The 27781-nt window shown below is 37.1% G+C and overlaps 1 protein-coding gene across 1 annotated transcript in view; it reads right to left on the reverse strand.

Annotated features, from left to right (window-relative positions):
- LOC144434676 (integrin alpha-6-like) overlaps positions 1 to 27781 on the reverse strand; it is a 207381-nt gene that overhangs the window by 8968 nt on the left and 170632 nt on the right. Inside the window, exons 21-24 of the mRNA XM_078123182.1 lie at positions 26078 to 26212; positions 23221 to 23340; positions 21295 to 21399; positions 16566 to 16694 (exon numbers count right to left, since the gene is read on the reverse strand). Coding sequence (XP_077979308.1) covers positions 16566 to 16694; positions 21295 to 21399; positions 23221 to 23340; positions 26078 to 26212 — 489 coding nt within the window. The remainder of the gene's footprint in view (positions 1 to 16565; positions 16695 to 21294; positions 21400 to 23220; positions 23341 to 26077; positions 26213 to 27781) is intronic.

A 27781-nucleotide genomic window follows, 5' to 3' on the forward strand; every position in this document is an offset into this window, starting at 1 on the left:
GTAGTTATAGGTGTTCATTTGCTGAATGATTATCCAGTTGCCTATCCAACCCTGGTGTTATCTTTGCTATATATGTGATCATTCGGCTGTTGCTATGGACAGTTTCATGTTGCTAGGCATATTTGCATACATTTTTTGAATGTTCATTCACTTGTCTATGAATCCCTGAAGTTATCTTTGCAATATATGTGCTCATTTGGCTGTTGCCATGGGTGTGGTCTTGTTGTTAGGCATATTTGCATACACTTTTTGAATGTTTCTTCCCTTGTCTAAGAATCCATGTTGTTATCTTTGTGAAATACACCACTGTTTAGCTGTTGCTATGGGCGTGGTCATGGTTGCCAGGGATATTTGCAAACATTTTTTGAAGGTTTACTCACATGCCTACTAGATGTTGTCATTTAAAGTTGTAAAATTGTTTAAAATTGCCATTTTTTCAATATTTCAAATACGGTAAAAGATCGTGTAGAACCAACCTTTACCATGTAATCAATTGCCTCGTCCACGAATGCAAGTCAAATTGACCCTTCTAACGACGTATGGCTTCAGAGAATAATTCGATCGTAAACAAAATGTTTTGAACCTCCCGCCATTACCGCACAAATTGCCACGTCATTTAAGAGACGAGATAACGCGAGAATTTGGGACGCGACTTCACTATCATAGCTGACACGTTCGAAGTATCTGCCTTCCATAGCGTAGGCAAACGTAGAGCTATGTTTGTTATCCTTGAAAGTTGAAAGCTATAATTATTGTGCAATTGTTGTATATCGTTTCTGGTTGTATCGGCAAGTTCATTTTACATGACGTACAGAAGTGTCACATTGTCACTTTTTATTACTTCCGTGCTACTTTCTAGCTATTGATTTTTGCCCCTGAATTGAAAATAAAACCAACAGAAGTTACCGTACATCGTCAATCACCGGTAGTGAAAACAATACATTGTACATGTCGAAATCGTTGCCACAGCCACAAAGGAATCACAAGTCACGGTGGTTGTGTCTGTAACATTTATAAGTATTGATATTTGGAACTACAGATGAAGAAACCTGTAGGCCCGTTTGCATACAGTGTTCGTCGTCCTTTCGTACGAGTTGAACCCTGCATGCTGCACCGTCTGCAAATAGGGCTATCTTGGCAGTAATGTTTGTTCTGATGAGCGTGAATGTCACATTGAGTGATCAGTTTTACCCATCCATGTAACCTACTTCACTTCAATGTCATCAGACGATCCCACAAAAATTTACCTCTTCAGGTGACTGTATAAACTGCTCAATGTGTGACTGGTGATGGTATTTATTCAAATGCAATGAAACATGACGACGTGATACATTGTTCAATGATAATGCATGGCTGGGTCGCGTTAGTCGTCGTGACGTGATGGGGCTAGTGTTCACAGGGACAAGGTTCTCGAGATATGCCGTGGAGTATTTTTTATCAGAATACAGTAAAATGTCGATAATATAGACGTGTTTAGGCAAATACCACTTGTTTTTACTAGCGGAATGGAGCAGTTCCACATTACCGTTGATCATGTTCGACGCCATATTGTCTATTAGCAACAATATTGTGCGCATGTACGAATGATACGTCACGCGTCAAGTACACATCTTTCGACTATAACATTTGTGTACGTACACAAAAAATATTTTTACATTTTTTAAAAATTACAATTTTACCAGCAATCAATATCAACCAAGTCAATGCAGAATCAATGTAACTTAGTGCACAGAATATGATACTAACGGCAAAATTTGATTTCAAAATATTGAAAAAATGGCAATTTTAAACAATTTTACAACTTTAAGCAAAATATACTGGCATTTGGTTGTTGCTAGGGCCAATTGTGTCAAATGTTTTGAAGAAAATCTGCAGAATAACACTTCTTGAAACATCTCACCAAGTTTTAGTCTCACTGACCAAATACTTTTTGAGATATAAGTTTTTTACCAAAATTCACATTTTTACACCTAATTTGCACATCACTGATGAGATAATGATATGCATAATATTTCTTCATCTATATACCCCCAGATACATCCTCATCAAGTTTCAGCCAAATCTGCTCAGGCATTTCAGAATTAAAGATTTTTGACCATAAAGACACATTTTTAGCTCTAATTTGCATATTACTGATGGAATCACGTCATGAACAAATCTTAATTTACACACCTCCAAGATATTCCAACCAAATTTCAGACCAATCTGCCCAGTAGTTTTTGAATTTAACTTGTTAATTTTTACCAAAAATGAAATTTTTGACCCAAATCACATACCTGTGATGCAATCATTTTGCTTTGAACAAATTTCCAAGCTAGACACCAAAAGTAATCTCCCCACCAAATACCAAGGCAATCGGTCTGGAGGTTTTTGAGTTTAAGTAGTACACACACACACACACACACACACACACACACACACACACACACACACAGACAGACAGACATACATACATACAGATAGACACACACACCGTACCATGCCTATAGCTCTACCGAACCCTATCAGTTCAGTTGTACTAAACATATAAACCCATAAAGAAGCAAATAGTCCAATTATGAGTAAAACAAAAGATTATACAGTTTAAGTTTTGATACTGGAGGCTCTATTCAGGAAATGAGGGTCTCAATCGTTGGGTCCTGTACTTTATACAACAGTAATCAATGATATTCTCTTCATCACTTCACTTAATTTTAACTTTTGGACTTTCCATGATGTAATTCCATGGAAGTGACTTAGCTCTTGTACACATATTTTGCTGACTACTTAATGTATTGCAAGCTAATTGGTTTGAATAAATTACATTCCAGTTCAGTTCTCATTTCCCAAATCCCAACAATCTTGTGTAACATGTGGATAATGACTGCAAACAATGTGATGAAGTTTTTGTGATATGCCTCCTGTTGTTGTCTCTATCTCAAATTTTACAATGCACTTTACATTTGTAGATATTATGTTTCATCTTTCTATTTGTTTTTGTTATGTAATAATATAAATGTACTGATGAGTACCATTAACATCTATCAACAATGATCACTTGTTCAATTCATGAGTTCATAACTACAACATAATTCATAAAGACTATCTAATATATAAACAGTCAACCGAATTACATCCATCAACAGTGACTGCTACAAGTATGTGCGAAGAAATACATGCAGAACATAAACACTAGAACATTGCAGTTTTAAAGTAGTTTCCCTCCTACTAAGAGTACCCCTTACATCCAGACTGCGAGTACCCCTTACATCCAGACTAAGAGTACCCCCTACATCCAGACTATGAGTACCCCCTACATCTAGACTATGAGTACCCCCTACATCCAGACTAAGAGTACCCCTACATCCAGACTATGAGTACCCCCTACATCCAGACTGCGAGTACCCCTTACATCCAGACTAAGAGTACCCCCTACATCCAGACTATGAGTACCCCCTACATCTAGACTATGAGTACCCCCTACATCCAGACTAAGAGTACCCCCTACATCCAGACTATGAGTACCCCCTACATCCAGACTAAGAGTACCCCCTACATCCAGACTATGAGTACCCCCTACATCTAGACTAAGATAACCCCTACATCCAGACTAAGATAACCCCTACATCCAGACTAAGATAACCCCTACATCTAGTCTAAGAGTACCCCCTACATCCAGACTAAGAGAACCCCTACATCCAGACTGAGAGTACCCCCTACATCCAGACTGAGAGTACCCCCTACATCCAGACTAAGATAACCCCTACATCCAGACTGAGAGTACCCCCTACATCCAGACTAAGATAACCCTTACATCCAGACTAAGCGTACCCCCTACATCCAGACTAAGATAACCCTTACATCCAGACTGAGAGTACCCCCTACATCCAGACTAAGAGTACCCCTTACATTCAGACTGAGAGTACCCCCTACATCCAGACTGAGAGTACCCCCTACATCCAGACTAAGAGTACCCCTTACATCCAGACTAAGAGTACCCCCTACATCTAGACTAAGATAACCCTTACATCCAGACTAAGCGTACCCCCTACATCCAGACTATGAGTACCCCCTACATCTAGACTAAGATAACCCCTACATCCAGACTAAGAGTACCCCTCTATCCAGGCTAAGAATACTCCTACATCCAGATTACGAAAACCTCTACATCCGGAGTAACAGAACTCCTACATCGAGACTAAGATAACCCCTACATCCAGACTAAGAGAAGCCCTACATCCAGACTAAGAGAAGCCCTACATCCAGACTAAGAGAAGCCCTACATCCAGACTAAGAGAAGCCCTACATCCAGACTAAGAGAACCCCTACATCTAGACTAAGAGAACCCCTACATCTAGACTAAGAGTATCCCTACATCTAGGCTAAGAGAACCCCTACATCTGGACTAAGAGAACTCCTACATCCAGACTAAGAGAACCCCCCACATCTGGACTAAAGGTGACTACAACCATGCTTATTCGTTTGGGAAAACATGCTATTGGCAAACTAAGATAGACACAACTAAAACTATTGTTGTTGTTCAATATGGTTACCATGTAGATAGCTATAGATTATAGAAATGGGTGATAGAGTGCCTTGATTATAGGGATATAATCATTATCACCCTGTAATCAAGATACATTGAGGTGTGTTTATGGCATATATCAACATGGGGCAATAACAATTGGTCTGTGTCTGTATTTGTTTGAGCTCCCATTATCATACTGTAACTTATCCACAGATAAACAATACAAACCACACACTACAAAAATTCAATTACAAAGCTCTCCACTAACATGTCCACCAAAATTTAGGAATATATATATATATATATATATATATATATAACTCGGTGAATATCAATCTGCTAAGACAGTGCTCTATACCGCAGTGGCAGAGCGCAATAGGTATATATATATATATATATATATATATATATATATATATATATATATATATATATATATATATATATATATATATATATATATATATATATATATATATATATATATATATATATATATATATATATATATATATATATATAACTCGGTGAGTATCAATCTGCTATAAGACAGTGCTCTATACCGCAGTGGCAGAGCGTAATAGTTTTGGTAGTACTGGAACTCTTTCTTGGGTGTAACTCGGAGTTTCACGCATATTGCGATCATCAGATGTCTGATGATCGCAATATGCGTGAAACTCCGAGTTACACCCAAGAAAGAGTTCCAGTACTACCAAAACTATATATATATATATATATATATATATATATATATATATATATATATATATATATATATATATATATATACTTAATTGTAGTACATGCAACTCTGAAAACATACTGAGCTTGAAGGGGAGAAGAATGTTTTCAACATTAACTTAACAGTCATCATATATAATGGGAAGCATTCAACAGAATACCTGGTAAAAATGGGTAATGGATGGACAGTACATGTATGTTAGAAAGCCAGTCATTTACCTCTCATGGTTTATGTATATCTGAATAATTTGTCAAACAAAGTGATGCTGTACTATTTAGTGAAGGGATTAGGTTTGTACCAATACAAATAAAGCCTTTCAATTCAACTGAGCTTCTTTTGGTACTAAAAGCCAAGTGTATGCCCTCAGTATTATTTTAGTGAGTAACAAGCTGTAAGGAAAAACAAACTTTTAGCAAAGTTTCATTTAATAGGACAAATCAAACAACACGGTAATAACGTGCAGAGTTACACGTAGGAGGAGGATGATTGCCTTGTAATTCCCAACAATAACCTCTGACTGTGGTAAGTACAAGAATGACAGTGCCCTCTAAGATGCTAACATCTGTTATTTGGGGGGGGGGGGGGGTTCTGATTAGCATCTCATGATGCAAGTATATGACAGCACCCTCTATGCTATGACAATGTATTCTTTTGTTTAGAATCTCATGATGTGAGTAAATGACTGGCTGATTCAATAAATGAAGAGTTTGACAACCTTGTAACTATCTACTATAATGAAGCTGTGTTAGCCAAGTGTGCATTTGGCATGCTGATCCAGTACTTCTCTCTCTTTGGATGAAGGTCCATTTCACTTTGGTGATGCCGCTTGAAAAAGCCAGCCTTTGATGATGATGAGGATGATGACGCAATGCAGCAGTGACAGTAGCAAGAAGACAGATGACAGGGTTAGATAGGTTAGTAGATTTGACAGACTGCTGAACAGGGCAACATTAGTATAAGAATTATTTAACATATCTGAGAACATTCATGCCAACTTTCAGATTAAACAAAGTGTGCACTGGTGGAATATATAATTTTGAACACAAGATATGAACTTGAAAATAGAATGTGCTCTTTTCATTGGAAATTACAAAATTGAATCTTTCGGTTTAGAGACCACGCTGGCATCCAGACTTGAAATTGGCAGAAAAGAAGTCATCTTTATCATGCCATATTTCACAAATTTCAAAACAATTCTTATCTGGTATGTCTTGTTTTAGGTCTGTACACAAAAGATGGTGATATATTAAAACACTCTTTACTTTTTTGACTTGAAGGTTTGTTTTTAACTTGGCCTGTCTTCCAACATATTTTTTTTGTTGTAATTTGAAAATGAGCGTGGAGACCTATCAATTTCTTTACACATTCAAATTCTGTTGCAAGCCTTTAAACTGCAAAACTTCATAAAATTTACAAGACTCTATAAATAAGATTCAGTAGACATTCAGATGCTATGTTTTCCTTTGCCTGTGCTCTTTCAAATCTAGATGTTAATTTGTGTTGCCATGACAACCTTCACAAAAATAACTTATATGATAAATTCTTCTATCAACTTCATTTGAAAAATACATTGATATTAATCAAGGTTCAACATATTTCATTCTCCTTATTATATTTTTATGAGTTTGTCTATACAAAAATTGTTACCATGCAAAAACAAGCGACCTATTGGTCAGAATAGCTCCGCTGTTCTTTTTAATTTAATTTTTTATTTTGGTGACATGTAGAAGTGGTTCAGTTCTTCAGCTCTTCACTATGCAGTTTTGTTCTAGCGATGTAATAAAGTGGTTAGTGGTTTCATATGTCTCACTATAAAACACATTTTACACAGAAAGTTGGTAATTTATTGTACTTTTATACCATAGTCACCATTTTATAAAAAAAATCTACAAAAAATTACACAAAATCTCAGAAAAATAATGACTGGGAAATGCACACAAGAAAAAGAAAAAAAGAGGATTTTGAGGTTGGCTATAAATAATTCCAGTGTCTTACAGCTTTAACCCTGGAAAATTTTAATGATGAATGAAATAAACTAGGGATCTAAAATAATTTTGAGGCAATTCGAATTTCAATTTTCTAACAAATTTACCAAGTCAACAACATTCAACTTGTACTAGTTGTAGTAGACATAACATCGTCTGATATTTTAATTTACGGAGTTTCTTGTGACCGGCAGACTCGGCCAATTTTTTTTCATCATTCCATTGTATTTACACCTTGTACTTGACATTTCGCAATATTTATAATTCTCAATAAAATACCTCAACATGCCTCACCTCGCTCATACTCAAAGCAGTCCCAGTATGATCACCGACTAGTCGTGCTTGCATACGGAGTAATCCAGGACTCGATTCTGACAATTGTCCCTACTATTTGTTTAGAGTCAAGTCAGCAATATAGACTCGTGCACCGCCTGTCGTATGTAAGCAGGGCTAACCACTCACATGACCAGAGAGAACCTTTTCGGATTTACATGTAAAACGGGGAAAGATACAAAAACATAATGCAAAGTCTGAAGCCAAATTAAAGTTGTAAATATTTAATTATTTTTACTTGCCAAATATTTGCATTTTGGAAATGGCAAGACACGTTCATGTCGTTTAACTTTACATGTAAACTGTCGGCCAATAAACAAAGTTTGGTCGATTCACAGTCGGCAGTGAGACTGCTCTTGCATAACTTCAACCGCATGCCTTGGCATGCCTTCCTTACGCGAGTTGTCTTCATTCTGGTTCACTGTCACGCCAAATTGCACGACAATATAGAATTAATCACAAGTTACATGTTATCTGAAAACATCAAACTTTTATAGTGGGTCTGAAGTGTGATTTTAGTGAGTACCAAACTCCCTTGTTGCTACTTGCTATGGAAAATCGCCCGGTCAAACGAGGTCAGCTTCAGCTTCTGGGTCAAATCAGTCGTTTTCTACCAAAAATTCTTGAATGGAGCGTTACACAACGATCCTACTATATTTACTTGCCATAGTTATTAAAAACACATAAAAATATTTCAGGGCCTCAAGTATGCGTCCCGAATTCGTCGGGAAATCGGTATTCCTAAATGTAATTCCAAAATTTGTTTTGCTGGTACAAAAGAAGAGATGTCAGTTGAGGTTTAGGCGTTTACAGTATCTAAAATGGTGGACTCTAGTGAAAGTTACGGTGAGTTGAAAATACCCAAAAATAGGGCCAGTGAGCAGCCATTCAAAGTGTAATGGTCGCAATCTGAAGGATAGATGTATGCAAATGAGGATGTTGCGGACTGGCTGATTATGTAGAAGGGGTGCAGAATTTGGATTTGAAGTTTACAACTCTGTTTCAACAAACGCTTGTCATTTGGGCACACAATGCGTAGAATTATGACTAAAGCACATATTACATTGCTTGTTTGACGTCAATAGTTTCTTTTGAAAAGTGGCAGTTTACTTAAAGTCTCGTGGACTGATTTCCAATATGGCGTCATTAACATATTAATTTTGTTGTTAAATTACAAAAAAAAATCATAAAAAATAGAAAAGAAGATATGCTGACTTGAAATTAACAAATCTAAGTAAGCTACCCTCCGTGCATCAACACACCAGATATCAAAGCAATCTGACAAGTAGTATTTGAGGAGATGATGAAAATATCATTTTTGAAAAAAAAATCATAAAAAATTGAAAATGGCACAGATCAACTTGGCATGAACAAATCTGAATAGCCCCCCCCCCCCCCCCCCCCCAGGGAACATGCACACCAAATATCGAAGTATTCTTGCTGTTACTTTTGGAGAAGATGATGAAAATAAAAAAGTTGACGGACACCTATGATTCATCTATACCTCTATACTCTATACCCACCTATACCTAAAGCTACGCTTTCAGCTTTCACTGACAGCGGAGCTAAAAAAAGTGACTCCCTGTTTTTAAAACATTATTGAAAAGTAAATATGTTGCAGAATAATTTTGTAAAGTTTGGTGAAACTGACCAAGGTTTTAAAACAAGTGATATATCGACTGAAAGAGCTTCGCTGTTTATGTACATATTAGACATTTGCAAATTTAGTTGAATGCCAGTGGTGATTTAAGTATGATTTAGGATAATAAAATGTTAATGTTGTAATGAGATAAATAAAACAATATAAATCCTGCATTATATTCAATGTCATATGAATCCTAAAAGACATCTCTGTATTTCAACACTGAGATGATCTCAGCATCTCAATCCATGTTTTGATTCAATTATTGCTAAAAAATATACATCAACCTACCCCTATACCTCTCTGCCGACTGTCTTTGACAGTGGAGTGAAAAAGTGAAATTTTGTACAACTTCTCCTTAAGACTTGCATTTTGAATGACGTCAATTATTTTATTTATAGTGAGGCTTTAGTAATAACAGGGGGTGGGGGTGGAGGGGTGTCAGCCAAAATCTATAGCATAAAATGTGATCCACACAACTTCAATTTTCTAAACAGTATTCCTCGGTCAATTTTTCCTCACAAAAACAAGACTGTCATCATATGAAAAATGCTGTTAGTACTGAAAAGCGACCAAAGTCTGAAGTCATTAGTAATGATTCAATCCCACCATTACCAACCTAATTGATAATTGTAATGGCATATATTACAACCACATTTGATCATTTTAATGGCATCTACTACCACCACATTGATCATTTTAATGGTATCTGCTACCACCACATTTGGTCATTTTAATGGCATCTACTACCACCACATTGATTATTTTAATGGCATCTACTACCACCACATTTGGTCATTTTAATGGCATCTACTACCACCACATTGATCATTTTAATGGTATCTACTACCACCACATTGATCATTTTAATGGCATCTACTACCACCACATTGATTATTTTAATGGCATCTACTACCACCACATTGATCATTTTAATGGTATCTACTACCACCACATTGATCATTTTAATGGTATCTACTACCACCACATTGATCATTTTAATGGCATCTACTACCACCACATTGATCATTTTAATGGTATCTACTACCACCACATTGATTATTTTAATGGCATCTACTACCACCACATTTGGTCATTTTAATGGTATCTACTACCACCACATTGATCATTTTAATGGCATCTACTACCACCACATTGATCATTTTAATGGTATCTACTATCACCACATTGATTATTTTAATGGTATCTGCTACCACCACATTTGGTCATTTTAATGGCATCTACCACCACCACATTGATTATTTTAATGGCATCTACTACCACCACATTGATCATTTTAATGGCATCTACTACCACCACATTGATCATTTTAATGGCATCTACTATCATCACATTGATTATTTTAATGGTATCTACTACCATCACAGTAATTTAGTATGAAAGCTAAGAATTAATTAACTCCTGGCACAGTGAAGGCCAGACCTCCCTTTGGTTAGATCAGTGCATTAGGTCAACAAGGTATATATAACTACCAGTACTCAGTCTATGACATGTGACTACTAGTCACTACCAGTACTCAGTCTATGACATGTGACTACTAGTCATTACCAGTACTTAGTCTATGACATGTGACTACTAGTCACTACCAGTACTCAGTCTATGACATGTGACTACTAGTCATTACCAGTACTCAGTCTATGACATGTGACTACTAGTCACTACCAGTACTCAGTCTATGACATGTGACTACTAGTCACTACCAGTACTCAGTCTATGACATGTGACTACTAGTCATTACCAGTACTCAGTCTATGACATGTGACTACTAGTCATTACCAGTACTCAGTCTATGACATGTGACTACTAGTCATTACCAGTACTCAGTCTATGACATGTGACTACTAGTCATTACCAGTACTCAGTCTATGACATGTGACTACTAGTCATTACCAGTACTCAGTCTATGACATGTGACTACTAGTCACTACCAGTACTCAGTCTATGACATGTGACTACTAGTCATTACCAGTACTCAGTCTATGACATGTGACTACTAGTCATTACCAGTACTCAGTCTATGACATGTGACTACTAGTCACTACCAGTACTCAGTCTATGACATGTGACTACTAGTCACTACCAGTACTCAGTCTATGACATGTGACTACTAGTCACTACCAGTACTCAGTCTATGACATGTGACTACTAGTCACTACCAGTACTCAGTCTATGACATGTGACTACTAGTCACTACCAGTACTCAGTCTATGACATGTGACTACTAGTCACTACCAGTACTCAGTCTATGACATGTGACTACTAGTCACTACCAGTACTCAGTCTATGACATGTGACTACTAGTCACTACCAGTACTCAGTCTATGACATGTGACTACTAGTCACTACCAGTACTCAGTCTATGACACGTGACTACTAGTCACTACCAGTACTCAGTCTATGACATGTGACTACTAGTCACTACCAGTACTCAGTCTATGACATGTGACTACTAGTCATTACCAGTACTTAGTCTATGACATGTGACTACTAGTCACTACCAGTACTCAGTCTATGACACGTGACTACTAGTCACTACCAGTACTCAGTCTATGACACGTGACTACTAGTCACTACCAGTACTCAGTCTATGACATGTGACTACTAGTCACTACCAGTACTCAGTCTATGACATGTGACTACTAGTCATTACCAGTACTCAGTCTATGACACGTGACTACTAGTCACTACCAGTACTCAGTCTATGACATGTGACTACTAGTCACTACCAGTACTCAGTCTATGACATGTGACTACTAGTCATTACCAGTACTCAGTCTATGACATGTGACTACTAGTCACTACCAGTACTCAGTCTATGACACGTGACTACTAGTCACTACCAGTACTCAGTCTATGACACGTGACTACTAGTCACTACCAGTACTCAGTCTATGACATGTGACTACTAGTCACTACCAGTACTCAGTCTATGACATGTGACTACTAGTCACTACCAGTACTCAGTCTATGACACGTGACTACTAGTCACTACCAGTACTTAGTCTATGACATGTGACTACTAGTCACTACCAGTACTCAGTCTATGACATGTGACTACTAGTCACTACCAGTACTCAGTCTATGACATGTGACTACTAGTCATTACCAGTACTCAGTCTATGACATGTGACTACTAGTCACTACCAGTACTCAGTCTATGACATGTGACTACTAGTCATTACCAGTACTCAGTCTATGACATGTGACTACTAGTCACTACCAGTACTCAGTCTATGACATGCGACTACTAGTCACTACCAGTACTCAGTCTATGACATGTGACTACTAGTCACTACCAGTACTTAGTCTATGACATGTGACTACTAGTCATTACCAGTACTCAGTCTATGACATGTGACTACTAGTCACTACCAGTACTCAGTCTATGACATGTGACTGCTAGTCATTACCAGTACTCAGTCTATGACATGTGACTACTAGTCACTACCAGTACTCAGTCTATGACATGTGACTACTAGTCACTACCAGTACTCAGTCTATGACATGTGACTACTAGTCATTACCAGTACTCAGTCTATGACATGTGACTACTAGTCATTACCAGTACTCAGTCTATGACATGTGACTACTAGTCATTACCAGTACTCAGTCTATGACATGTGACTACTAGTCACTACCAGTACTCAGTCTATGACATGTGACTACTAGTCACTACCAGTACTCAGTCTATGACATGTGACTACTAGTCACTACCAGTACTCAGTCTATGACATGTGACTACTAGTCATTACCAGTACTCAGTCTATGACATGTGACTACTAGTCATTACCAGTACTCAGTCTATGACATGTGACTACTAGTCATTACCAGTACTCAGTCTATGACATGTGACTACTAGTCACTACCAGTACTCAGTCTATGACATGTGACTACTAGTCACTACCAGTACTCAGTCTATGACATGTGACTACTAGTCACTACCAGTACTCAGTCTATGACATGTGACTACTAGTCATTACCAGTACTTAGTCTATGACTTGTGACTACTAGTCACTACCAGTACTTAGTCTATGACATGTGACTACTAGTCATTACCAGTACTCAGTCTATGACTTGTGACTACTAGTCACTACCAGTACTCAGTCTATGACATGTGACTACTAGTCACTACCAGTACTCAGTCTATGACATGTGACTACTAGTCACTACCAGTACTCAGTCTATGACATGTGACTACTAGTCACTACCAGTACTCAGTCTATGACATGTGACTACTAGTCACTACCAGTACTCAGTCTATGACATGTGACTACTAGTCACTACCAGTACTCAGTCTATGACATGTGACTACTAGTCACTACCAGTACTCAGTCTATGACATGTGACTACTAGTCATTACCAGTACTCAGTCTATGACATGTGACTACTAGTCATTACCAGTACTCAGTCTATGACATGTGACTACTAGTCATTACCAGTACTCAGTCTATGACATGTGACTACTAGTCACTACCAGTACTCAGTCTATGACATGTGACTACTAGTCATTACCAGTACTCAGTCTATGACATGTGACTACTAGTCACTACCAGTACTCAGTCTATGACATGTGACTACTAGTCATTACCAGTACTCAGTCTATGACATGTGACTACTAGTCACTACCAGTACTCAGTCTATGACATGTGACTACTAGTCACTACCAGTACTCAGTCTATGACATGTGACTACTAGTCACTACCAGTACTCAGTCTATGACATGTGACTACTAGTCACTACCAGTACTCAGTCTATGACATGTGACTACTAGTCACTACCAGTACTCAGTCTATGACATGTGACTACTAGTCACTACCAGTACTCAGTCTATGACATGTGACTACTAGTCACTACCAGTACTCAGTCTATGACATGTGACTACTAGTCATTACCAGTACTCAGTCTATGACATGTGACTACTAGTCATTACCAGTACTCAGTCTATGACATGTGACTACTAGTCACTACCAGTACTCAGTCTATGACATGTGACTACTAGTCACTACCAGTACTCAGTCTATGACATGTGACTACTAGTCACTACCAGTACTCAGTCTATGACATGTGACTACTAGTCATTACCAGTACTCAGTCTATGACATGTGACTACTAGTCATTACCAGTACTCAGTCTATGACATGTGACTACTAGTCATTACCAGTACTCAGTCTATGACATGTGACTACTAGTCATTACCAGTACTCAGTCTATGACATGTGACTACTAGTCACTACCAGTACTCAGTCTATGACATGTGACTACTAGTCACTACCAGTACTCAGTCTATGACATGTGACTACTAGTCACTACCAGTACTCAGTCTATGACATGTGACTACTAGTCATTACCAGTACTTAGTCTATGACATGTGACTACTAGTCACTACCAGTACTTAGTCTATGACATGTGACTACTAGTCATTACCAGTACTCATTCTATGACTTGTGACTACTAGTCACTACCAGTACTCAGTCTATGACATGTGACTACTAGTCACTACCAGTACTCAGTCTATGACATGTGACTACTAGTCACTACCAGTACTCAGTCTATGACATGTGACTACTAGTCACTACCAGTACTCAGTCTATGACATGTGACTACTAGTCACTACCAGTACTCAGTCTATGACATGTGACTACTAGTCACTACCAGTACTCAGTCTATGACATGTGACTACTAGTCACTACCAGTACTCAGTCTATGACATGTGACTACTAGTCATTACCAGTACTCAGTCTATGACATGTGACTACTAGTCATTACCAGTACTCAGTCTATGACATGTGACTACTAGTCATTACCAGTACTCAGTCTATGACATGTGACTACTAGTCACTACCAGTACTCAGTCTATGACATGTGACTACTAGTCACTACCAGTACTCAGTCTATGACATGTGACTACTAGTCATTACCAGTACTCAGTCTATGACATGTGACTACTAGTCACTACCAGTACTCAGTCTATGACATGTGACTACTAGTCATTACCAGTACTCAGTCTATGACATGTGACTACTAGTCACTACCAGTACTCAGTCTATGACATGTGACTACTAGTCACTACCAGTACTCAGTCTATGACATGTGACTACTAGTCACTACCAGTACTCAGTCTATGACATGTGACTACTAGTCACTACCAGTACTCAGTCTATGACATGTGACTACTAGTCACTACCAGTACTCAGTCTATGACATGTGACTACTAGTCACTACCAGTACTCAGTCTATGACATGTGACTACTAGTCACTACCAGTACTCAGTCTATGACATGTGACTACTAGTCATTACCAGTACTCAGTCTATGACATGTGACTACTAGTCACTACCAGTACTCAGTCTATGACATGTGACTACTAGTCACTACCAGTACTCAGTCTATGACATGTGACTACTAGTCACTACCAGTACTCAGTCTATGACATGTGACTACTAGTCATTACCAGTACTCAGTCTATGACATGTGACTACTAGTCATTACCAGTACTCAGTCTATGACATGTGACTACTAGTCATTACCAGTACTCAGTCTATGACATGTGACTACTAGTCACTACCAGTACTTAGTCTATGACATGTGACTACTAGTCACTACCAGTACTCAGTCTATGACATGTGACTACTAGTCACTACCAGTACTTAGTCTATGACATGTGACTACTAGTCATTACCAGTACTCAGTCTATGACATGTGACTACTAGTCATTACCAGTACTCAGTCTATGACATGTGACTACTAGTCACTACCAGTACTTACAAGATATAGATCTAGTACGCATTTGCAAGCAAAAGTGTAGTTCCAAAGGCGCTGTATGGCTGTAAGTTTAGGGTTGTTGATATTCATTTACAGAGGTCATGGTTGTGTGGAGATAAAATAAGATGTATTTACCTATGAGTTGGGGTACAATTCAATGGTAATATGTTATAGCAAAGGATCATGATAGCTGTCGCATGAAGTTGCAAATGACAAAGCTCACTTTTCTTGCTTTGTCAATTTAAAACACTAAATTTAATCTTTGCACATCAACTTTTTTTTTTCAAACAAAAATCAAGGTTTTGATAATTTTTTCTAAGAAAAGCTAAAATTGTTTCAAAATAAATATCCAATGATGAGTACATTCTCAAAACTCTAAAAAGTTGTGGGGGCGCTCTATAGAATGTAGCCACGATGGAGTCAGAAACCAAGAATTTGAGAGAATTCTAAAGTTTAAAAATGCCCCATAGGGGGTTGCCCTGGAACTAACAATATCACTGAAAATATATTGTAAGTTTACTTTATTAGTGTTGGTAATATCTAACATCTTAAGGGGTACTATCAGACCACTCACCTTCCAAAGAATTAAGACGACTATTATAAGGAGAAGAAGTCCTGCTAGTGCTGCTACTATGTAAATCCATATTGGAATTCCTTTCTTTCCTTCTCGGATATCTATATCAGGAGTAGCTTCTGTTATAACCTGTTGACAAAAAACAAAGGATGGAAATATCTGATATGTAAACAAGTTCCAGCTACTTTTGTGGCTCTTTACTGCTGAAATTCATAAGATACACTGTAACCAATTGCTTAATACACTGTACCTAATTAATATGGAAAATACACATCACAATTATATTTTTATTGAAATATAAGGTTGGAAATTCTTTTTCATAATTTTCATTAAAAAATTTCAGGAATACATGTTGTCCTTTCAGCATTTCTAGAGAAACAGGCGTGGTGACCCTTTATAAATGTGTTTTGTCAAAAATAGTGGCAATGGCGTTGTAGCACAACAGTAGAGTATTATAAATGTGTTTTGTCAAAAATAGTGGCAATGGCGTTGTAGCACAACAGTAGAGTATTATAAATGTGTTTTGTCAAAAATAGTGGCAATGGCGTTGTAGCACAACAGTAGAGTATTATAAATGTGTTTTGTAAAAAATAGTGGCAAAGGCGTTGTAGCACAACCGTAGAGTTTAAAAATAGCACCAATGGCGTTGCAGCACAACTGTACAGTTTTAAAAAAATGTTTACCCACCTGCTGATCAATGCTAGGTATTGGTGTTCATTTGCTGAATGATTATTCAGTTGCCTATCCAACCCTGTTATTATCTTTGCAATATACTCGATCATCTGGCTGTTGCTATGTGCGTGGTCATGTTGCTAAACATATTTGCATAGATTTTTTTGAATGTTTGTTCACTTATTTATGAATCCCTGATGTTATCTTTGCAATATCCATGATCATATGGCTGTTGCTATGGGTATGGTCTTGTTGCTAGGTATATTCGCATACATTTTTTTAATGTTTGTTCATTTGTCTATTATTCCCTGTTGTTATCTTTGCAATATACATGACCATTTGGCTGTTGCTATGGGTGTGTGGTTGTGTCACTAGGCACATTTACATACATTTCTTGAATGTTTAGTTGATTTTCTATGAATCCCTGTTATCTTTGCAATATCTATGATCATTTGGCTGTTGCCATGGGCGTGGTCTTGTTGCTAGGCATATTTGCATACACTTTTTGAATGTTCACTTGTCTACGAATCCCTATTGTTATCTTGAAATACACCTCAGTTTGACTGTTGCTATGGGCGTGGTCATGTTGCTAGGGATATTTGCATGTATTTTTTAATGTTTACTCACATGCCTATCAGATGATGTTGTTATTTAATCAAAATATACTGCCATTTGCTAAGGGCGTGGTCATGGTTGCTAGGGCCAATTGTGTCAAAATCTTTTGATGAAAATCTGCAGAATAACACTTCTAGAAACATCTCACCAAATTTCCGTCTCATTGACCAAGTACTTTTTGAGATAAAGTTTTTGCCCAAAATTCACATTTTTACACCTAATATGCTGAACACTTCTTCATCTATACACCCCAGATGCATCCCCATTAAATTTCAACCCAATCTGCTAAGTGGTTTTGGAATTAAAGATTTTTGACCAAAAAGACACATTTTTAGCACTAATTTGCATATCACTGATGGGATCATCATGTTGTAAACAATTCTTAATCGAAACACCTTTTGGAATTTTCCCACCAAATTTCAGACCGATCTGCCCAGTGGTTATTAAGTTTAAGTTTTTTGACCAAAAATCACATTTTTTTTACCCAAATCACCCATCGGGTATGATCATTTGAACAATTTCCCAACTAGACATCCAAAGTAATACATCCACTAAATATCATGGCAATCGGTCAGTTTCTGACTTTAAGTTGTTTACGCACACACACACACACACACACACACACACACACACACACACACACACACACACATCCACACAGACAGAGACAGACAGACAGCCAGACAGGCACTTTGCAATGCCTATAGCACTACTGAACCTTATTAGTTCAGTTGTGCTAAAAATGTCTTCATTCATTTTCACACTTCACCAAACTCTCACCGATTGTGAAGCATGGTGACCAATAAGTATCTTATCTCGTCGTTTTCTGAACCACCTACCGTATTTTTTGTAGTCATGTTATCAGAAACAAACATTTCTCTTTTATATTTGGCCTTAACAGAATTACTGGAACCATGTACAATAGATTGTTCATTTTTGAGTATTTATACAGTGAAAGTTGCGTTGGGATCAAGTGATATATTAATAATTCCTGCCATTCCAACTATTCATCATACATGCTGACTTTTGCACAGCAAGTTAGCTATTGTGTTTGTTCGTGAATGATTTCTGTTTTATTACTCCAATGATTAGATTCTCGCAAACAACAGCCGTGAGCAGAGCAAACAAACTGATAACAACAAGTCATTGAGAATGACATAGTCCCCTGCTATGATTGGGTTTTAAGGAATTATCTCTACTCTGAACACTTGTGAACCTAAATCAAACAGACTTAGATATGTTGTGTCTGCTCGTTGGACATGGAACATGCCTACTCATGTTGTGTCTCCTCGTTGGACATGGGACATGCCTACTCTTCAAAATGATGTGATGGAATAAACCATTCAATAATAAAGGTTGGGTCGGGTACGGGGGGGGGGGGGGGGGGGGACGACCTGATCAAGCATGTCCGAGTTATGTCTTTGGACATGAAAACTGCGCCAAAAAAATCGCTGCTAGGTAGCCATATCAGATTGCATCACGACAAAAATAGCACCAATGGTGTCGTAGCACAACTGAACAGTTGTTAAAAATGTTTAACCCATATGCTGATCCATACCAGGTATAGGTGTTCATTTGCTGAATGATTATCCATACATTCATTTGTCTACTTATCCCTGATATCTTTGCAATATATGTGATCACTTGGCTGTTGCTATGGGCATGGTCTTGTTGCTAGGCACATTTGCATACATTTTTTGAATGTGTCTGTGATATCTTTGCAAAATGTGTGATCATTTGGCTGTTGCTATGGGCATGGTCATGTTGCTAGGCATATTTGCATACATTTTTTTGAATTGTTATTCATTTGTCTATCAATTCCTATTGTTATCTTTGCAATATACGTGATTATTTGGTTGTTGCTATGGGCATGGTCTTGTTGCTAGGCAAATAACATCCATTTTTTGAATGTTTATTCAATTGTCTATTCATCCCCATGGTTATCTTTGTGAAGTACACCACCGATTTGCTGTTCCTATGGGCGTGGTCTTGTTGCTATGCAAATTTACATACATTTTTGGAATGTTCATTCAATTATCTATTAATCTCTGTAGGTATCTTTGCAATATATCTGATCATTTGGCTGTTGCTATGGGCGTGATCTTGTTGCTAGGCATATTTGCATTCATTTTTGATTTCTTATTCAATTGTCTTTTAATCCCAGTGGTTATCTTTGTGAAATACCTCACCGTTTGGCTGTTGCTATGGGCGTGGTCTTGTTGCTAGGCACATTTGCAAACATATTTTGAATGCTTAGACACACCTAAGAATGTTCCCACCAAATTTCAGACCCATCTGCCCAATAGTTTTGGGGTAAGTTTTTTGACCGAAAATTACATTTTTCGACCCAAATCACACACCGGGAGTAAGATCATTTTGATTTGAACAATTTCCCAAATAGACACCCAAGGTAATACACCCATCAAATATCATGGCAATCGGTACATGCAGGAAATTTAACCTGCCAAACACAGTATGATCATGGAGGTCTTGATTTGACTATTTTTTCTTCCCCATAAAATGTGTGACTTCTTATTCTTTGTACAAACTGTTTTTTGAATGCATAAAGACTGTGCATTTATATGAACCTGTTTTAATCATAGTGTCTAAGATTTCATTTAGCTGTGCTAAAAACAGGCCTAGGTTGCCAAGCAACCTTAAACAGATGTTAATCTTTACGACATTGACACAAATATGTGAAGTAGCCCATAAAAGATTTAATGATTTCATTGCATCAATAAAACAAGAAAATTTTATTTCCAGGCTGAAGTCAAAGCATTTTGTAATACAACAAATCACATTTCCAAATGTAAAATGCACATTTCTGATGCGATCATTTTCATTTGAACAATTTCCCAACTAGACACCCAAGGTAATGGACCCATCAAATATCAGTTTCTGACTTTAAGTTGTTTACACACAGACACACACACAGACAGACAGACAGACAGACAGACTACTGAACCTCCAGTTCAGTTGTGCTAAAAACAGATATGCACATGTATGTCATACAACACTGTCCTAATACCAACTTTGAATGAGATCTGTTCAAGCATGTCTGAGTAATAGCTTTGGACATGGAAAATTCGCAAACAAAATGGCTGCCAGGCAGCCATATTGGATCGTATCACGTCGAAAATGGATATGCACATGTATGTCATAGAATACTGTCCTAATACCAACTTTGAATGAGATCTGTTCAAGCATGTCTGAGTTTTGGCTTTGGACAGGGAAAATTTGCAAAAAAATGGCTGCTAGCGGCCATATTGGATCGTATCATGAAACAAATTGACGTGCATATGTATGCCATTGTATGTTGCCCCTGTACCAAGTTTGAAAAAAATCAGTCCAGGCATCTCCAAGAAACGGCTCTGGACAGATGGACGGACGGACGGATGCACGGACGGAGCACAATCCATAAGTCTAATGAAAGTTATCTCACCTCTTCTTTATCATTTGCTATATCTGTTTGTCTGACAAATGGAGCATCTATAATCTTCACTTCACCTTTAGATACTATGTTAACTTTAGTTACAGCACGATAATCCTACAACAAAATACATGATGTTAAAAATTGCAATTTAAATAATAATTGACTACAATGCAATGGTTACTGTTAGTAGTGCTATCAGATTGTTACTTGCCAATATTCTGAATGATTATGAAAAATAATAGATTTAACAATATGCTGCTCTGATGATTTAATTATTTCAAATTATATTCAAAGGTACATTATGATTTTGGTAATTCAAGGGACTACTGGTGCAATATATGCACATTTGTATTCCAACTAGGGAGTTAGTGGAATGTAGAACAGTGGACTGACTGTACAATATATACACATTTATATTCCAACTAGGGAGTTAGTGGAATGTAGAACAGTGGACTGACTGTACAATATATACACATTTATATTCCAACTAGGGAGTTAGTGGAATGTAGAACAGTGGACTGACTGTACAATATATACACATTTGTATTCCAGCTAGAGAGTTAGTGGAATGTAGAACAGTGGACTGACTGTACAATATATACACATTTATATTCCAACTAGGGAGTTAGTGGAATGTAGAACAGTGGACTGACTGTACAATATATACACATTTGTATTCCAACTCGGGAGTTAGTGGAATGTAGAACAGGGGACTGACTGTACAATATATACACATTTGTATTCCAACTCGGGAGTTAGTGGAATGTAGAACAGGGGACTGACTGTACAATATATACACATTTGTATTCCAGCTAGAGAGTTAGTGGAATGTAGAACAGTGGACTGACTGTACAATATATACACATTTGTATTCCAGCTAGAGAGTTAGTGGAATGTAGAACAGTGGACTGACTGTACAATATATACACATTTGTATTCCAACTCGGGAGTTAGTGGAATGTAGAACAGGGGACTGACTGTATTCCAACTAGGGAGTTAGTGGAATGTAGAACAGTGGACTGACTGTACAATATATACACATTTGTATTTCAGCTAGGGAGTTAGTGGAATGTAGAACAGTCAAATGACTGTACAATAGATAGACGTTTGTATTCACTGCTAAAGCAATTCATCAAGCAGTGCGAGAAACAACTTGCAACAAATTTGATTCCTTGTGACGCACATAGCAACAATGCATGGCCCTGCAATTATACACAAAGCATTTCATCACATAGGGGCAAATTACTAAGTGCATTGCTCATTGAGTTGCCTTGTGTAACTTGGCCTTATCAGTGATGTATCTAACTATAAAACTTCCAAAGTTATGAAAGAATTTGCTGTTTGACCTTGAGGATGAAAGCCAAGGTCAGAGCTTAGTGCCTCGCTTGAAGCTTACCTTGATAAATAAAGGTGCAGACAAGTGAATGGTGTCTCTAGATACAAACCTTCTTAAGTTATTGAGTGATTTGCTAACTGATCTCGTAGATGGAGGTCAACGTGAAATATTAAAGAAAGCTCACCTGTGATAATATAGGTGTAAACACTGGACTGAAATTTCTGTCTATTAAATTTCTTGAGTTACGGTCAAAATACAAATTTTTGCTATTTGACCTTGAAAATGTTTGTCAAGGTCTCATTAGAAAGCTTACTATTGATAATGTGGGGTAGACACTCAAGTTGTACCTGAATGTATGAAACATTTGGAGATACAAGACAAAATACGTATTTTTTGGACAATTATGGCCTTTATTTTGTCATAAAGGTCCACAGTCACAACATTTTAGTGTTTAGTTTAGGTAGATGTTTAAATTTTGTTGAAATATAGTCATGGGTGTCAGAGATATGCCTGACTATGGATGGACAGACATGGGCCATTTCTATAGCCCCCCCCCCCCCCCCCCTCCCACTGGGTGCTAATAATAACTGCAGACTTACCTCAAGGAATGTGCTATTCCATAACCTAGACATTATTTTAACTGAGGCTGATGTACCACCTTCCAATGGACCAAGTGTACAGTTAAATGTAAAACACTTTGCAGTTTCATGATCACAAGACTGCAAGATACCACAAAAAAAAACCATGTTAAAATAAACCTATAACTTCATCTTATAATCTTGTATAACAATGGTTATTATATACATAGACCCTCATATTCCCAGGGTTTGATGTCAAAGTATAGTAATATGAAATCCATACATTTAAATTACTATACTTTGACATCACACTATAGTAATATGGTCGGAACTACTTTGAATTTAATTGTAAACATCATCAACCTGAACAGTTATGATGCTGTTGTTTGAAAATACGGTTTCCTTGCTATTCATGGATTGTGGAACATCGACCATCATCATCATCAGTTTAAACAATGAACAAATACACCTCTTTTAATTGAAAAATTATATTGCCTTTCGTACAGCCACTAACATACGTAGTCACATGCTAACATCAACATTGTAAAAACTTCTAGTTGTGATAGTTGCCCAACGCAGTGAAATCATTGTTCGTTAAATTCAACTATTTTGAACGACTTTTGACAATGTGTTTTTGAAAATTTCACAATGTTTTCGACATTTTAACTTGCCAGTGTTGATGTTTTTAGCGTACGACTCTGAGCCGAGTTCTATGCATGGCACGATTCTACGACAACTGCCCCCTGGACAACTGCCCCCGAAGGACAACTGCCCCCGAACGAAAAACAAGCTCGTATTACAGATGAACGGGTTTGTCATTTATTAAAAAGTCACCGTCGGCAACTTACCGCCGCAATTTGCATACATTATACTCACTACATTCATTCTACATGTATTGTTATCTGTGATAATTGTTACGTCATTCATAAAAGTCGGCATGGTGCTTTAACTTACAGCCGCAATTCACGTACTTTATAGTCACATTAACAAGTTCTACTCTATTGTCATCTGTGATAATTGTTACGTCATTCATAAAAGTCGGCATGGTGCTTTAACTTACCGCCGCAATTCACGTACTTTATAGTCACATTAACAAGTTCTACTCTATTGTCATCTGTGATAATTGTTACGACAATTATAAAAGTTTAACTTACTGCGGTAATTCACACACTTCCTTATTTTTCACACCTAAATGATATATATGCTTGCCGTTCATCTGTAATACTAGCTTTTTTTTCGTTCGGGGGCAGTAGTCAAGGGGGGGGGGGGCAGTTGTCCAGAGGGCAATTGTCCGTGAGGCAGTTGTCCGGAGGGCAATTGTCCGGAGGGCAATTGTCCGTGGGGCAGTTGTCCGTGGGGCAGTTGTCCGGAGGGCAATTGTCCTGTTACCATGACCGGTGTAATAGACATCCGTTCATTAGTCAGTCTCTCAATATGTCATTTTTTCTGACGAAATGTCTATATTTTATCAAAGAATTAATCACTGCTCTTGACAAACATCCCGTCGTTGGCAAAATATTCCCTACCTGAAAGTCTGTGGTGTAATTTTACTGATCTCAACATATATGTTAGTAGTTAGTAGTAGCGATGGTAGCTACATTTGTACATTCTGAAAACTGAATGAACATAATAAACAGCTGAGCGTTGTAGCCCCATCACTTCATAAAATTAATGCGCGTTCAGCATAAGTTTGAGAATATTTTAGTTTAAAATTGTCACTTTAATAGAACAAAATAGTGGGTCTATGTACATAATAAATAAATAATCTCCCAGTATTTCTCATTCGTGCTACATCATCTCGGACTCATGATTCCCCTATGTTTGTATCCCTCCGAGCCGATAGTGATTCGGCCGACATGAGGGGAATCCTTCGTCCTTGATGACATAGCACTCATTGGGAATATCGGGAGATTATATAATTATCTACTAGAAGTAGTTGTTGATATCGACAGTATGTCAGTACCTTGAGAGTAAAAATACATGATGGCCAGGCCCAAATTTGATTAAAATTCGATGTAGTGTATTCATTGCAATTTCTTTTTGGCTGTTACATTTACTGTCGTTTGTTTCTTTTGTGAGCTCTCATAACATACATCTGGCACAATACCATAGGTTTTCCTGAGCTACACGAGAGAGCTGAGTGAATTCACTCAACCAAAGGAAATGTGTAAGGCATCAAAACATGCAGGTAGAGTACTTCAGAGTGCTCTGTCTGAAGAGAACATGAGCAGAGAGTGCAGACAATGATGTTATCATTATTGTTTGGTGGTTCTCTTTCTTTCAATTTTGAACGCTGAGTGTTATATTGTAAGATGGATTCTGGTTGGCAATCTCGCAAGTATGAGATTGGGTTCTGGAAAACAAATGGTATTGTGTCAGATGTATGTAACAAGCACTCACAAAATAACAAATGACAGTAAAAGTAACGGCACAAAAGAAAATGTGACATGTACACTACATCAGATTTTAATCAGATTGGCTAGGCCCCATGACCATTTGATCATGTCTCACCTTTGTGCAATGTTTGAAAGAGACTGGATCCTGTGTAGTAGATAAATGGCTGTGCATAGACAGACAGATATATGTACATCTGCATGTACACACACACACACATACACACACACACACACACACACACACACACACACAAAATATACATTTGTATATATTGTATGAATGCATACATACATACATACATACATACATACAGACAGACACACACATGACACTCCCTCCTAAACTAATCACAGGGGCTGCAAAGTTACATAGCTGTCTAATTTTCTGTTATGACTATTACACCTATATACTTTATATTCTAGTGATCAACTATGAATGTTACTTTTACCAATTAATGCAAAATGCGTCTTACGATACTTACTAGTGTTTCAACACGCCCTTTCTTTTCTCCAGTTGGACCAATTAGATCATAACTTGGAGACACTTCACGCTTTCTCCTCTTTGTACTGCCAATTTCACCAGGAACATATTCGACAGTACTATCAGAACGACGCCTCTGGAAATAAAATACAAGGAAACTATATTAGAAATACAGTAATTACAGCATATGATAAACTATTAATTACTGCTTTACAGTAATTACAGCATGTGATAAACTATTAATTACTGCTATTCAGAAATTATAGCAAGCGATAAACTATTAATTACTGCTTTACAGTAATTACAGCATATGATGAACTATTAATTACTGCTATACAGTAATTACAGCATGTGATAAACTATCAATTACTGCTATTCAGAAATTATAGCAAGCGATAAACTATTAATTACTGCTTTATAGTGATTACAGCATATGATAAACATTTAATTACTGCTATACAGTAATTACAGCATGTGATAAACTATTAATTACTGTTTGATAGTAATTACAGCATGTGATAAACTTAATTACTGGTACAGCATATGATAAACTATTAATTACTGCTATTCAGAAATTATAGCAAGCGATAAACTATTAATTACTGCTTTACAGTAATTACAGCATGTGATAAACATTTAATTACTGCTATACAGTAATTACAGCATGTGATAAACTATTAATTACTGTTTGATAGTAATTACAGCATGTGATAAACTTAATTACTGGTACAGCATATGATGAACTATTAATTACTGCTATACAGTAATTATAGCATGTGATAAACTATCAATTACTGCTTTACAGTAATTACAGCATGTGATAAACTATTAATTACTGCTATACAGTAATTAAAGCATGTGATAAACTATCAATTACTGGTATACAGTAATTACAACATGTGATAAACTATCAATTACTGCTATACAGTGATTACAGCATGTGATAAATTATCAATTACTGCTTACAGTAATTACAGCATGTGATAGACTATCAATTACTGCTTTACAGTAATTACAACATGTGATAAACTATCAATTACTGCTATACAGTAATTAAAGCATATGATAAACTATCAATTACTGGTATACAGTAATTACAGCATGTGATAAACTATTAATTACTGCTATACAGTAATTACAGCATATGATAAACTATCAATTACTGCTATACAGTAATTACAGCATGTGATAAACATTTAAAGGTGATTCAAAATGCTCACATTCACTATTGCTAATTTGCTAGACGACATGTTTGTGAAATGCATCCTGGTTTTAAAACTTTTCAAAAGCGTCTGCAAACACCTTAAAATGACCCTTTTTCAGTCACTTCCCTTCGGATTTACTTCGAGAGTTTTCGGGTATTTCCGGTCCCACCTAGACCACGGGATTTTATGACGTCATAAGGGGTACACGTTAGCACTAAGACTATGACGAGCGTAGTCACTAGGTGAATAAAACTCAACAGCATTGTGAAAAAATACATTGCTAGTGGTTGTAACAGACATCAGTAAACAAAAACTACACTCTACATGTCTTATTAACCAACATTTACTGATATTTACTCACACTTTCTCACTAATTGGCAGTGTCTGTGGGTATAAATGCTAAAATATTATCTCCCCATATTATGGCAAAATAAATCAAAACGGCTCGACTAGTTATATATAAACACTTGTAATGTCGCGTGTTTCACATTCATTGACTT

The sequence above is a fragment of the Glandiceps talaboti genome, chromosome 4 (genome assembly GCF_964340395.1).
Source record: "Glandiceps talaboti chromosome 4, keGlaTala1.1, whole genome shotgun sequence".
NCBI classification, from domain to species: Eukaryota; Metazoa; Hemichordata; class Enteropneusta; family Spengelidae; genus Glandiceps; species Glandiceps talaboti.